Source organism: Arachis ipaensis, chromosome B06, assembly GCF_000816755.2.
Source record: "Arachis ipaensis cultivar K30076 chromosome B06, Araip1.1, whole genome shotgun sequence".
NCBI lineage: Eukaryota > Viridiplantae > Streptophyta > Magnoliopsida > Fabales > Fabaceae > Arachis > Arachis ipaensis.
Genome location: NC_029790.2, coordinates 115220193 through 115234173, shown reverse-complemented (window position 1 = coordinate 115234173; position 13981 = coordinate 115220193). Strand labels below are relative to the sequence as shown.

Here is a 13981-nt window from a genome sequence, read left to right as displayed (position 1 = left end):
GAAATGATCTTTCTCCTTTCCTTCCGATTATTTATTTAGTAAAAGTGTTATTTGCGCACCTAAATTATGTCCAATTAGCACATACCAAAGGGCACTTTTCCTCCAACTGCCCTCTTCCATTTCTTCCACAAATCCACAATCTTAGTGCTTCTGGCGTTTACCCCAATGGTTGTGATAATGCTGAGGGTCCTGGATCAAAAGAGATTCTGGTAATACTAACTCTACCCCATTATGATCGCTTCTCAGCCTTGGAATTCCAGGCTCTACTGCAGCATGGCCAGCTTATGAGCCATCACTCAATCTCTTTTCGCTGGTCTCCATCTCCTTTGGTGTTTGTGAAAGTTAACTCTGATGGAACTGTTTTCATGGAGCCTCAACAGTCTGCCTTTGGCACCGTCATTCGCAATGCAGACGGCAGCTGGGTGAAGAGCTGCTCCGGAACTTGTCTGCATCATCGGCCTCTTCATGCAGAGCTGCTGACTATTTATTGCAGTTTGCAACTAGCTTGGGAGTGTGGTTTTCGGGGTGTTTATTGCGCAGAAGCTCGCAATCTTTGATCTAGCAAAATTGTTCCACAACACCACATAGAGGGGCTTTCTTCTCAAGATCGCTCTGAGACTGGACTGGCAGTTTTGCTTTACTTTGGTGTCTTGCTCTGTGAACGAACCAGTGGATATCGTGGTTAGGAAGGTTTTTTTTTTTTTGAAAACAAAAGCTCAACACAGTAGAGTGGAGCAAATATAAAAGATATCTAAAACAGACAAGCAAATCTAGGAAGGTTCTGATGGAAAGAACCTACGTTGAATGGCTTCAGCCAACATGCTTATGCTTATTGATAGTTATTCTCTTTTACGAAAGAACGGCCTGAAAATAAGTTATTCCTCTAAAGCCAGCATAAAAAAGGGCGATGGTACATTTAGAGAGTGCGCAAGGATAGCCCGTGCCCTGTGAAAGCATTGATGGTTGGCTAATCCAAGACCATGTTAAATGCCTAAGAGCTCTGCACTATTACTAAAAAAATGTTAATTTATTGCATGCCCGATACAAAGTGATAGTTCCTCCGGCCTCCGCTCCAAAGGATCAGCCATATTTCCTCTTAGTTATATGCTTCGATTGTTGATGAGCACAAAGGAGGAATGTCATTTATTCACACAATAGGAACCACCAGTGCATATCCCGGTTGAGTCAAATTGATTGGTTAACTTCTTCTACCCGTCACTATAATTTTAAAACTTTCAATTAAATTTTTACATTTTTTCTTTAATTTTGTAATGAGATTCTCCCGTGCTAGAAAGGTCCTTTACCCACAATTAGGGCTGGCAATGGGTAGGATGTGCTAGAAAGGTCCTTTACCCACAATTAGGGCTGGCAATGGGTAGGGTATGGTAGGGTTTGACCTTTACCATAACTCTACTCGTGGATTGAAAATTTTATTAAAACTCTACCATATCCTACTCGCGAGTTGAGAATCTCTCAACCCTAACCCTACACGCACCCTAAAGTTCTAAACCCTACCCTACCCGCAAAAATATCAAATTTTTTCAAAGTAAATATAAAATTCAATCATTTCAAATTTTATACATATTAATAACATAAAAAATAAAAAATTAATGTTCTAAATTACTAAATTAACTAACTAATTTAGTGGTTGTTCAAGTTGTGAGTTTAACTCTCACTTCCTTCACTATATACTTATTTTTTAATAAAATATGTTATATATGAGGTGCGGGTAGGATAGGATAGGATACACCCTAAATCCGTACCCTACCCTACCCGCAAGCATACCCAGACCGTACCCTACCCTACCCGCAGCGGGTCAGGTAGCCTACCCTATTCGAACGGGTTGGATCGAGTTAGGTACCCGCGAGTAGGATATGAATTGCGAGTCCTACCCACATTTACAATAAAATTTGATTTGTGTAAACATTTTTAAGTAGAATTTGACTTTTAGGATTGGAATTCGAAGATATCCCTCTTATTTCCCTTTTCTTTTTATTTTTTGGTCTTGAAACTAGTAATTCGTTTCTTTTTTGTTTCAACTTGCTGGAAGAGGAACCCAAACCGCAGGCCCATTAAAATATATAAAATAAGTAAATAAATAAAAGAAAAGAAAAAAAAATATCCTGCACAGCCTCTTATGTCTTATCTCAACCCCAGAAAAAATAATTTGACAAAATATTTTTGATATTAAACAGGAAGTTGAGTTATGATGATATAAGATATTTGTTCCCTGTTTGCGCAAAACCCCTCCAAAACCTCCAACATTCATCTCTGAATTTGATTCTATCTTCTCAAAATACGCATTCTTCACAAAGATTCAAACTTTTTACTTTTCCAATGACCCATTTCCATTCTTCCCTCTGAAAACCACACACCACTCTCCTCTTTCCATGGCTTCACTCCTTCCAACTCCACACTTTTCCACACCCCTTATCTCCAAGCTCACTTCTTCCCCCAAAACTTGGAAACTCTTCATCCTCCCCCACCCTTTATACCCTATAGCCCTTCACATCAAGAAGAAAAACGTACTTCTTTTTCCCACCAATGCATTCTATACGCAAGGGGTCTATGCCCCTTCTTCTTCCCCTTCCAAATTGGGGAACAGAACAGAGAAAAAGAATGAGCTTGAGAATGACTCAATTGCCTTGCTCAACGAGAGAATTCGTCGCGACTATGGCAGCAGGGAGGTCTCAAGAACTGTTATGGACTCAGAGGAGGCTGATAGGTACATACTATGTTTCACAAATAAGTATTGAGTACAATATGAATTAGCCATGAATTTAAGGAGTTTAAGATTACAGTATTTGATAAATCATACGTATATGAATACGGTTAGGTATTTGTGTAATATAGGTACATACAGATGGTGAAGGAGCAGCAGCAGAAGGGGTTGCAGAAGCTGAAGGGTGAGAGGAAGGAAGGGAAAGATGGTACCTTCAGCTACAAGGTTGACCCTTATACGCTTCAATCCGGTGACTATGTTGTTCACAAGAAGGTTGGTATTGGGAGGTTTGTTGGGATCAGGTTGGATGTTCCAAAGAATTCTACAGAACCTACTGAATATGTTTTCATTGAGTATGCTGATGGGATGGCGAAGCTTCCTCTTAAGCAGGCATCGAAAATGCTCTATAGATATAGTCTGTGAGTTTTCCTTGCCCTCTTACTCTTACCTTTTTGTTATTGTAATGTAATTCATATATATAGAACAAGTCAGTTAGCTAGACATTTCAATAGAGAGATAGTGCACAATCATGGTCGTCGATGAAAAAATTGATGGTTGCGATTGAGAATTTTGCATGATACAAGAACCATAAGTGTGACATAATTTCTTTTGATGCAAACACTTTACCCTGTTAAGGCACTTTAGAGAAGCTAGTATTTTGTTTAGCTAGTAGTCAATTGTGTTTGGAGAATTGTTTTGATTTGGTCATGATCGTGTCAAATTTTGGTTGTGCCTTGGCAGTCCAAACGAGAACAAAAGACCTCGGACATTGAGCAAGTTAAATGATATTAGTAGTTGGGAGAAAAGAAAGATTAAGGGGAAGGTTGCGATACAGAAAATGGTCGTTGACTTGATGGAGCTCTATCTACATAGGCTCAAACAGAGAAGACCGCCGTACTCGAAAAGTCTTGCCATGACTGAATTTGCTGCTCAATTTCCTTATAAGCCTACACCTGATCAACAACAGGTGACATCTTAGTAAATGCTATGTGTTTAGATGGAAGGGGAATTGTTAATTATGATTGTATATTCTAATTTTAATTTGTAATTTAAAATTTTTAAATAATTACATGTTATGTTCTAAGGCATTCACGATAAATCAGAATTTATACATATACATATTCACATTTGTTTCAATATGACATGTTTATTTGATGCTTATGAGTTATTTCCATCTCTTCCAAATACGTACCTTTCTATCTGTCCAGGCTTTTATTGATGTTGAGAGGGATTTGACAGAGCGAGAAACTCCAATGGACAGATTAATTTGTGGAGATGTTGGTTTTGGCAAAACTGAGGTTGCACTACGTGCTATCCACTGTGTTGTGTCAGCGAAAAAGCAAGCAATGATTCTAGCACCAACTAGAGTTCTAGCAAAACAACATTTTGATGTTATATCTGAACGCTTTTCTGTATATCCTGATCTCAAAGTTGGACTACTAAGCAGGTTTCAGGTATGGCCGAGTTTTCTCTTTTTCCCATTTTTATTATAGTTAAATACTCAAATATATCTAATTTTATGAAGTATGGGGATTATAGTTTAACTTATTTCGTAGTCAAATAAGAACAACAATATGCTTTCATCCAGTTGAGTTTGTTAAGAACTCTCTCTAATGCTAAGTCAAAATATCCATAAACTATAATCATGAGCTAAACTGAATACATGTCAGTTTTTGGTTGAAGTAACACTTCCCTGCACTAACAAAACAGTTTCCACTTATTGGATAAACGTGATGTCTTTTCAGTAGCTCTTTTTTTGTGAAGAACCCTATCAGTGCATCAAATTGGAAGTTTCTGACTTTAAATGATATATTCTTTATTTTGCTCGCTGGATATATATTTCATTGCCTACTCACTTTTTTATGGAAACGATTCCTTCTTCTGGTTTGGCATCTCCATTTATAAAGGGTGTTATTTTATGCTTGGTGTTCAATTATATTAAAATTTTCTTTCATTTCCATTTTCATGGCTATTATATGACAATACATGATGTACTTCTGCTACATATATACGTAATCGAGTGGTGCATTGTCTTGCTTCCTCATTTTTTATATATATTAATCTAGCTTTTCTTTAAAATTGATGGCATAAGTACATTGTAGGAATTGATATTTAGCCAATTATTAAGTTCAAGAAATATGAGCTGCATCAAGGGAAAATGTTATCATCTTGGTGGATATTTATGAATAATTAGGAACATGTCAATCAATTTTAGACTATGTGATTTATCACTACTTGCAGACCAGAGCAGAGAAAGAAGCACAATTGGACAAGATTAAGAATGGTGACCTGGACATTGTTGTTGGAACTCACTCGCTTCTTGGAGATCGTGTTGTATATAACAAACTTGGCCTGCTCGTGATTGATGAGGAACAGGTTTGCCAATTCTTGGCAATAGTTGTTTCACTTGCAATTACAGTCCTATTGCTTTTCTCTACTAAGTAATGAGTTATGCATTGCAGAGGTTTGGTGTCAAACAGAAGGAGAGGATTGCTTCTTTTAAAACTTCGGTGGACGTACTTACTCTATCGGCAACCCCTATCCCGAGAACTCTCTATTTAGCCTTGACAGGGTTTCGTGATGCTAGGTAACTAGCTTTAACAATTTTATTTTCACCTTCTTTATCTTCTGCTTCTATATTACTTAGCACTTCATCTCTTGCAAGATTAGCATTTTTCATTAAACTTGCACTAATCAAAAGAAGATCAGTTAAGGCCAACTAATCCAAGCATAAAGTATACTATGGTAATTTCGTTTGTTAATTTCCATTTCAGTTTAATTACAACCCCACCTCCAGAAAGAGTTCCCATCAAGACTCACCTTTCTGCATTCAGTAAGGATAGAGTAATATCGGCCATCAAGTATGAGCTCGACCGTGGCGGTCAAGTTTTTTATGTTCTGCCACGTATTAAAGGTGATTCTCATGTAATAATTTTTCATTTATTTACATAATGTCAAGTTTTTTTCATTTCTTTGACTTAAGTTGAAGAGTAGTTACCATAACAGTAAATTTACTTTGAATATATTAAAGAAAGATAAGCTTATGAATTTTAATTTGAGACGACAATCATGGACATAAAAGGGAAATTATGCATCAAGGTGCATGGTGGTGCTGTTGACATATATTTGCTAATTTACATTTATTTCCATGTTGACTGTTTTCTTCTCAACTATTTGCCTTATAGGACTTGAAGAAGTAATGTATTTTCTTGAAGAGTCATTCCCAGATGTTGAAATAGCCATTGCCCATGGGAAGGTAGTTGCTTCTTTTTTGGGTCTACTGTCGCATATCACATGAAAGAGAAATGTTGAGTACTTGAGTTTAATTATTCTATCGGTCTTATAGTTTTACTAAATTTTTAGTTACGTCCTTATAGTTTAAAACTTTGTAATTGAGTCTCTATACTAGCTAAACATTTCTAATTAGGTTCTTAATAGTATTTATCTTTCATAGAAAAATGCAATAATCCTAGAATATTCTCTTTTAGAATATTCCACCGTTCATCTTACATCAAACACAAATATGACTATTCCAAAGAATATTTCATATTTTTTTGCAAAAAGCTTATTGCGAATTTTTATCTAACATAAAGGCTCAATTACAAACTTCTAAATTATAAGGATCTAATTAAAAATTTGGTTAAACTATAAGAACTAACAGAATAATGAAGTCAAAATTTTAATGAACAAAGGTTTTGCATATAGTAGGCAATGAAAATATAATAACTAGGGAGTGCATACAGTAGCCAATTAATAAACAAAGGTTTTACAGCTTTCAAAGAAACGAGCCTGAGAGGGTAGAAGAACCTCAAGGTTTTGCTACATGTATGTCCTCCATTCTTTCTCTGCTTTCTTCTTCCATAAGCAGTAATTAAGAAGAGCTTTTTTAATTACTCTGATACAAACTCAGTTCAGAGTTATTTTTCTTTAGATGAAAAATACATGTGATTGTCTAGAGCTCTAGAATTGATTATCTTGTAACAACAGAATATACATGCATTATATACATTCTCAATTTTCACAGATGTTTCAGCATTAATTGTGTAAATTTCATATTCTTTCTGGTGTAGCAATACTCAAGGCAATTAGAGGATACCATGGATAGATTTGCTTCAGGCGAAACAAAAATCCTTATCTGCACAAATATAGTAGAAAGTGGGCTTGATATTCAAAATGCCAATACCATTATCATTCAAGATGTTCAACAATTTGGACTCGCACAGTTGTACCAGGTTTTCTGTTTCCTAATTCCATCTTCTTTTGTTTGTTTGTTCACATGTTTCATATGTCATGTCTTTACTCTTTGACTCCAAGCATTGTTCAGAACTTGTTATTGTCATTATGTTTCTGATATATGCATTTTATGGTTGGAGCAAGTGATATTAATCTGATTTCTCTATTTCTGTTTAACTAACATCCGTAATGCTATCATCTCTGCAATGCTATTAGTTACGTGGAAGGGTTGGGCGAGCCGATAAGGAAGCACATGCACACTTATTTTACCCTGATAAAAGTATGCTCTCTGACCAAGCACTGGTATGTTTGTGATCAATTTTTACCTTTTATTTTTACTCATAAACTTGATTGAATCTTCCGCTTGTAATATAGAAAACCAATTGCTTAAATATTACCTAAATTTAACATTCTGCTTAGTGATGTCCCATAGGAGAGGCTTGCAGCTCTTGAAGAATGCCATGAGCTTGGTCAAGGATTCCAACTAGCCGAGCGAGACATGGCTATAAGAGGTTTTGGTACAATATTTGGTGAACAACAAACAGGAGATGTCGGAAATGTCGGCATTGATCTATTCTTTGAGATGCTCTTTGAGAGCTTGTCCAAGGTTAACTTTGATTCTGTGATCTATTTTTCACCATCTGCCACTGATCCTAGTTGAAAATAAATACTCACTCACTGTAAATTACATGGAGCTATATATATATATGTATAACCTTGATGCTTTTTAAACTGCAGGTTGAAGATCACCGTGTAGTTCCGGTTCCTTATCACTCAGTGCAGGTATGCATAGTATAGAAAAATGCAGGATACAGTAAAGATATAAGTTCATAGATTGACGCTTGGTGCATGTTTATCGGAATGCAGACTAAAAATATGGTTCCACAAATCAAATCTGACAGATGAACATTGTTTTCTCCTGGTGGAGGTGAAACAGGAAAATGAAAATGCCGAAAATAATTTGCATTTGAAGATTTTCCTTGAACCAGACAATAAAGCTAATCTAGTTGACACCAATTATGACTTTTCTTTTTTAATTTTCATGGGGGAGAATAATTATTGGTAAATATGTTGGACCTAAATATAATTTCTGAATACAAACACTTCAGAGCCTACTTTAAAATAGTAAAAAGGATCCAAAACACACATGAATCTGTTTTTTTATGCGTATGAATTGAATGGTTCATGTAATAGATTCTCCAATTTCCTTCTGCACTTTATACTTATGTATTTCAGGTAGACTTGAACATCAATCCGCATCTCCCATCTGAATACATAAATTATTTGGAGAACCCCATGCAAATAATAAATGAAGCTGAGAGAGTTGCGGAGAACGACATATGGAGTCTTGTGCAATTTACGGAGAGTCTGCGCCGCCAATTTGGCAAAGAGCCTCGGTCCATGGAGATTTTGTTGAAGAAGCTTTATGTGAGGAGAATGGCTGCTGATATGGGAATATCTGGAATCTACTCTTCAGGGAAGACTATCATAATGAAAACAAATATAAATAAAAAGGTATTCAAAATTATGATAGAGTCAATGGCATCAGAAACACTAAAAAATTCATTGGTTCTTGAAGGTGACCAAATCAAGGTAATTTTTCTTGATTTATCATTCGCTCTAATTCGATTACATTTGTTAATCATCATTTCTGTAAGGAGGTTGGTAAAGTGATAAAGTAAATGATTAATCACTATTGAATTTATAACTTCCATCAATTGTGAGCTCCACAATCTTTAATTTAACAGTGATTAACTTCTCACTTTACCAATTTGCCAATCTCCTGACTTTAGAGGAGCTTGATCCAAATCCAATAGTTTCCTGAATATGATGTCGATCATTAATTGCGAATCTTTGCATTTTGTTGTTGCTGTTGTTGTTATATACTTACTGCAGCTGGAAATCTTCTGTGGATTAATCAAGTTCAGATTTCTTAACGATTTTACTTCGTGCAGGCCGAGCTTCTCTTAGAGCTACCAAAAGAACAACTCCTCAATTGGCTTTTTCAATGCTTGGCTGAACTTCATGCTTCACTACCTGCCCTCATAAAATACTAGAATTTTTTTATCGACCAGTTCTGCCAGCATGGTGGAGTTTGGAAACTTGATTTGCAGCTTAATTCACAAGTATACATTGTTTCGATGGATATGCTGCATCGAGAGCGACGAATGGAACTAACTGAGATTGTATTGCTTTACTGACTAGGCTGCTACGAGAAATCGAAACAAATTATTAAGGACGATCAGAATGTTGAATACATGATGATCCGAATAGCGGCGATGAGGTTAGCTGTTTGTTCTCGACTCTTTGCCAAGTGGCCATGGAAATCAATTTGGCACTGGAAAAGAATTTTAGTTTCAGATGTTACGCTGAATTTTGATCATCAAGGACTCCTTTAAAGGATGCTGCTACCGCAGTATTTTAATTATTTATTTATTCTTTTTGGTATCTCTTTCATTGGAGTTACCTGATTTGGAGAAATTCAATATGAAGATTCAGGTTCTTCCTCTTGCTAATACATGGTAACAAAAGTAGGTTACTTGTTGCAAGAAATATAATTCTGTTTATTGTTGTTGTAGCTATCAAAATGCAGAAGTGCTTGTTTTTCTTTTCCCTCCTAGGAATGTGTGTAACTTTATATGCCACTGTGGCATGCAATTGTAATGGAAATTATTTGAGGAGACATTTCTTAGAATTTAATATTTTATAGGGTAAAATACATAAACAAACGAAATGAAAACCATTATTCCATGATGGTTCTAAATGCAATAACGTTACATGCATATCTTGTTTGTGTTTATATGTAAATCGAATTAGTAGAAAAAGCTTTAAATTAAAATATATATCTTCGATTTAGTAGGTTAAAAACGGTAAAATGACTAGCATATGATAATTTAAAATAACGAGTTTCAAATTATACATAATAAATCAAATGAAATTGCTTCGATTTATAGACACTGTAGGACATAGCTAAATGGAAGGTATTAGATTTGATTTACTAATATTAGACTTATATATAGAATTCGAATTCAGTTGTTTCGAATTACAATTCACAATTTTTCTCACTCTCCAAACGCACCATAGAGAAAAAAGTTTGGCAATAATACTACAAGATTCAAAATTACTTACATGGAGAACAACCTGAGCCGTATTTATTGGTTGGACAGAGTTGTCCATATTGCTGGTGGTATCAATGGAGAGGTTAGTGAACAATTTTTTTTTTCAAGATAGATTAGTAATGTTAGTAATATTAAGCTACTTAGAGTATTTGTTTATAAACCTTAGTTAGAAATTAGAATTTTTAAACTACAAATGGTGGTTAGAATAGTAATTTAGTAATTTATTAGAACTTTGAAATTACAAATGCTGCTTAGAATAGTGATTATAAATAACTGTTAGTTAGAATAGTGACTAGAAGGTCGGTTAGAATTTGTAAGTTATAAATGTTAGATTAAGTAGTGAAAATTAGTTTAGTTAAAATTTAATTTAACTCAATAGTGCCATTAATAATAGTGATGGATATGTTTTACACTAAAGTTACTTTTTATTAGAGTTTTCCGAGTTAGGTCCATTTAAATTTAATTCAGATTTTTTGTTTTTGTTTGAACTTGTAAGATAATTTGTTTGGGTTTAGGGTATTTTTTCGATTAGGACATTCATTATTTAATATTTTTTTAGTGAACTATTTTGTTATGGTTCTTAGAAACAATTTTTTTTTTATTGTTATGCCGCCCACCGATCTATCACCAGCATGAGAAGGTAGCATGGTATGCCCATAGACGATAGGATCATACCGTACTTGCAGATGGCCGGTTTATACCATCTTGCGAGATTGAATGAGACTTGGTTTAAGTTGGATGAGCCATTAGTAAGTGCATTCATGGAGAGATGGCGTTCGGAGACGCATACTTTCCATATGCCATTCGAGGAGTGCACGATTACGCTACAGAATGTAGCGTACCAGATAGAGCTCCCGATCGATGGTTAGTACGCATACTTTCCATGCTGCCTAGTTCCTAACTGTGCCTCTGCCTCTCTTTCCTTGCGAACAAAGAGCTCGGCCAATCTCGCATAAGTGGACTTCACCACGAACCAATTGGAAGGTTCCTTATACCTTTTAGTATGGAGTTTACACACTCGGAGATGTTAGTAGTCATATGCCCAAATCTCCGACCTTCATCCCGATGCTAAGTCCACTGCTCATACTCAATCCTGTTAGCCCAGTCACACATTCTAGAGTTTTCGGACTGGAGAATGTTAAACCAGTAGTCAAACTCCAACTCAGTCTTGGCATAAGCAGCATTCACTAAAAATCTCTGTGCATTCTTGCCATTAAAACTCAGGGTGAAATTTGCCTCCATGTGTTGGATACAGAATGCCTGGTAGGCACTAGGTGGAAGCCAACTGCCATCAAGAGCCTCTAATGCAACCTTGATTTTGTTGTGCCTATCCGAAATAACTAGAATACCCGATTGAGACATTATGTGCTGCTGAAGGTGAGACAAAAAAATGACCATGACTCCACATTCTCACCCTCTACAAGTGCGAAGGCAATGGGAATAATGTTGGAATTCCCGTCCTGAGCTATTGCAACCATCAATATACCCCCCGTATTTGCCGTACAAGTGGGTTCCATCAATACTAACCAACGACTTACAATGCCTAAAGTCCTAGATACACGGTGGGAATGTCCAAAAAAGTCGCTGGAAATAAGCTGATGGCTTATTGACTTGCCCACCAACTCACACAGGGTTCGTCTTCAACACTGCAACACTACCTGGCACCGTTATCTATACACCCAGTACCCATCTCGACAACTCATTATATGACTTTTTTCAATCTCCATAAATCTGCGCAACGACCTTCTGCTTAACCAACCAAACCCTCTTGTAAGTCGGTCTGAATCCGAAATGTGCCTTTGTTGCATTCTGCAGTACCTTGATCAACACAGCAGCATCAACTCTAGTCATAGGCAGTATGAAAGTCGATATAATATGATAATCAAGCATTCTATGATCACTAGATATCGACGTGGCCAGATATGTATGAGGTCCATTGTACCGTCTTACCTCCCAAATATCCTTCCACTGGCGAAGAGTGATCTGAATCAACCATGTACAACCATTGCCAAATTTCTTAAACTTTCCATGGTACTTGACATGATCATATTCTAGCACTTTGTACGCAACCCAATGGCAGATGCTATAAGTCTTCACGCTTAAGATGGCCTCCCTTTTATTTTGAAACTGCTGACCAACTTGGAACTCTGCTAGACTCCTGTATCATGTGTATCTCTGGTCCCAAATTCAGAAGCTACTTCTGGTAACCCTTGCTGTGTCATGACATCCAAATCTAAAGTCGAAAAGTGCAGGGGGTATTACTGAGTTTCCGAACTAGCTCCACCACCCCAACTAGAATACTCCTCGCTATTTCATGATCGCTATCATTAGTAATCGTGGCGGGCTCCACATCATCATCATCATCATTATCCTGAAGTACATTTTTGACACCATTTGGTGCTCAACCCTCCTCGAAAACCGAGATCATAATAGGAGTATCGGCCATCGCAATAGCAGCTGCGAAGGACGGAGGTGCAATCAAAACTGCCTCAATGACAGGCACATAAGATGAGACACCAATAGGCATTAAATTAGAGGCTCTTACCATTGCTAAAGATTGAGGATTCCAGTTCGATCCCCTCTTGAACTACAGACCACATTTCCAAGCTTGGCCAATAGCTCATGGGTCCTCATCTCGAAAAACTGACAACGATAGTGGAACAGACCTTGCAAATCTTCATCACTGTCTATGATGAAGGAATCGTACTTCACACTATCACGTACAACAGAAACCGGAATTATATAGAATAATTCTCCACCCGTTTCATGTCATGCAGTGTCAGTTTTTGGATTATAGTATTCTGAAATTCAATGAAATTCGTAAAAGGTTTGATAAAAATACTCAACGGATTCTTATCAGTAAATTTTATTCCCTCTCGCATTTTTTTCTTAATCGACCCTCTATAGTGCACAAGAACTAAATAACTATCATCACTAGCCATTGTGAGTCCTACTATGATGAGGATTTCATGTTCATCTCCTATTTATATACGTAAGTATAATAGTAAATCGAATTAATTTAACTCCATTTATAGCATTGGCCTATATATATAAATCGAATCAATAAGCTTTGATTTAGCTATGTTGTACCACATGCAGTAAATCGAATGTAATTGATTCGATTTACACCATACAATGTCCTATGTTGGTAAATCGAATCCAATGATATCGGTTTATATGTTTGAATGCTAAATTGAATTGATTAAATTCGATTTATATAGTGTAAGGCTAAATCGAATTCACTAAATTCGATTTACATGGAGAAAGGGTAAATCGAGTTGATTTGCTTCGATATATATAGTATCATTATCAAAATCGGATATGCATGTAACATTATTGCTTTTAGGACTATCATGTAATATTGGTTTTGATTTTGTTTGTTTATGTGTTTTATCTTATTTTATACTTTCCAATTTATTACATACATATTTTATTATTATTGGAATTACATATAAATATTAGTCTTAGTGTTATTATCAATACGATAATGTTAGAGAGACAAAAAAAAGTCAAAATTTACTTTATTTAATATTTATTAATTACTGTAATAATTAATGAATCCTAAATAAGATAGGTTGTGACTGATTCTGATTTTGGTTAATTATTTTTTATTACCAAACATTTCCGTTATCGAAAACTGCCTTGAAAGTAGTTGGTATCATTTTCTTAAGAGAACTTTTTACCAAATAATAAATTGTACTTATTTTTTTCTACTGTTTGAATAATTATTTATATATGTTATTGTATTGAGAACGCCTTTCTTCTTTAATAATTTATAAATTTAAGTCATTAGTTATTTTTATTCCTACAAAAATTGAGTCTATTTACATACATTTAGAAATAAGTTGTGTTGAGTCGAGGTCGAACAAATTTAAGTTTGACTCACGAAAAATGAGTCGAGAGTCGA

General features: G+C 35.7%; 1 protein-coding gene across 1 annotated transcript; it reads left to right on the top strand.

The window, feature by feature from the left end:
- Window positions 2180-9650, top strand: LOC107604898 (ATP-dependent DNA helicase At3g02060, chloroplastic). The gene is made up of 14 exons (XM_016306611.2): window positions 2180-2725; window positions 2854-3141; window positions 3464-3689; window positions 3931-4176; window positions 4964-5098; window positions 5185-5309; window positions 5497-5636; window positions 5908-5978; window positions 6793-6954; window positions 7172-7258; window positions 7389-7562; window positions 7694-7738; window positions 8192-8548; window positions 8911-9650. Exons 1-14 carry the CDS (start codon window positions 2391-2393, stop codon window positions 9010-9012), a joined length of 2493 nt encoding a protein of 830 aa, XP_016162097.1. The 5' UTR covers window positions 2180-2390; the 3' UTR covers window positions 9013-9650.

Coding starts and splice junctions, on each gene's coding strand:
- LOC107604898 (XM_016306611.2), top strand. CDS start 2,391: ATGGCTTCACTCCTTCCAACTCCACACTTTTCCACACCCCTTATCTCC. Junction 4,177..4,963: donor GACTACTAAGCAGGTTTCAG/GTATGGCCGAGT, acceptor CACTACTTGCAG/ACCAGAGCAGAGAAAGAAGC. Junction 5,099..5,184: donor TCGTGATTGATGAGGAACAG/GTTTGCCAATTC, acceptor TATGCATTGCAG/AGGTTTGGTGTCAAACAGAA.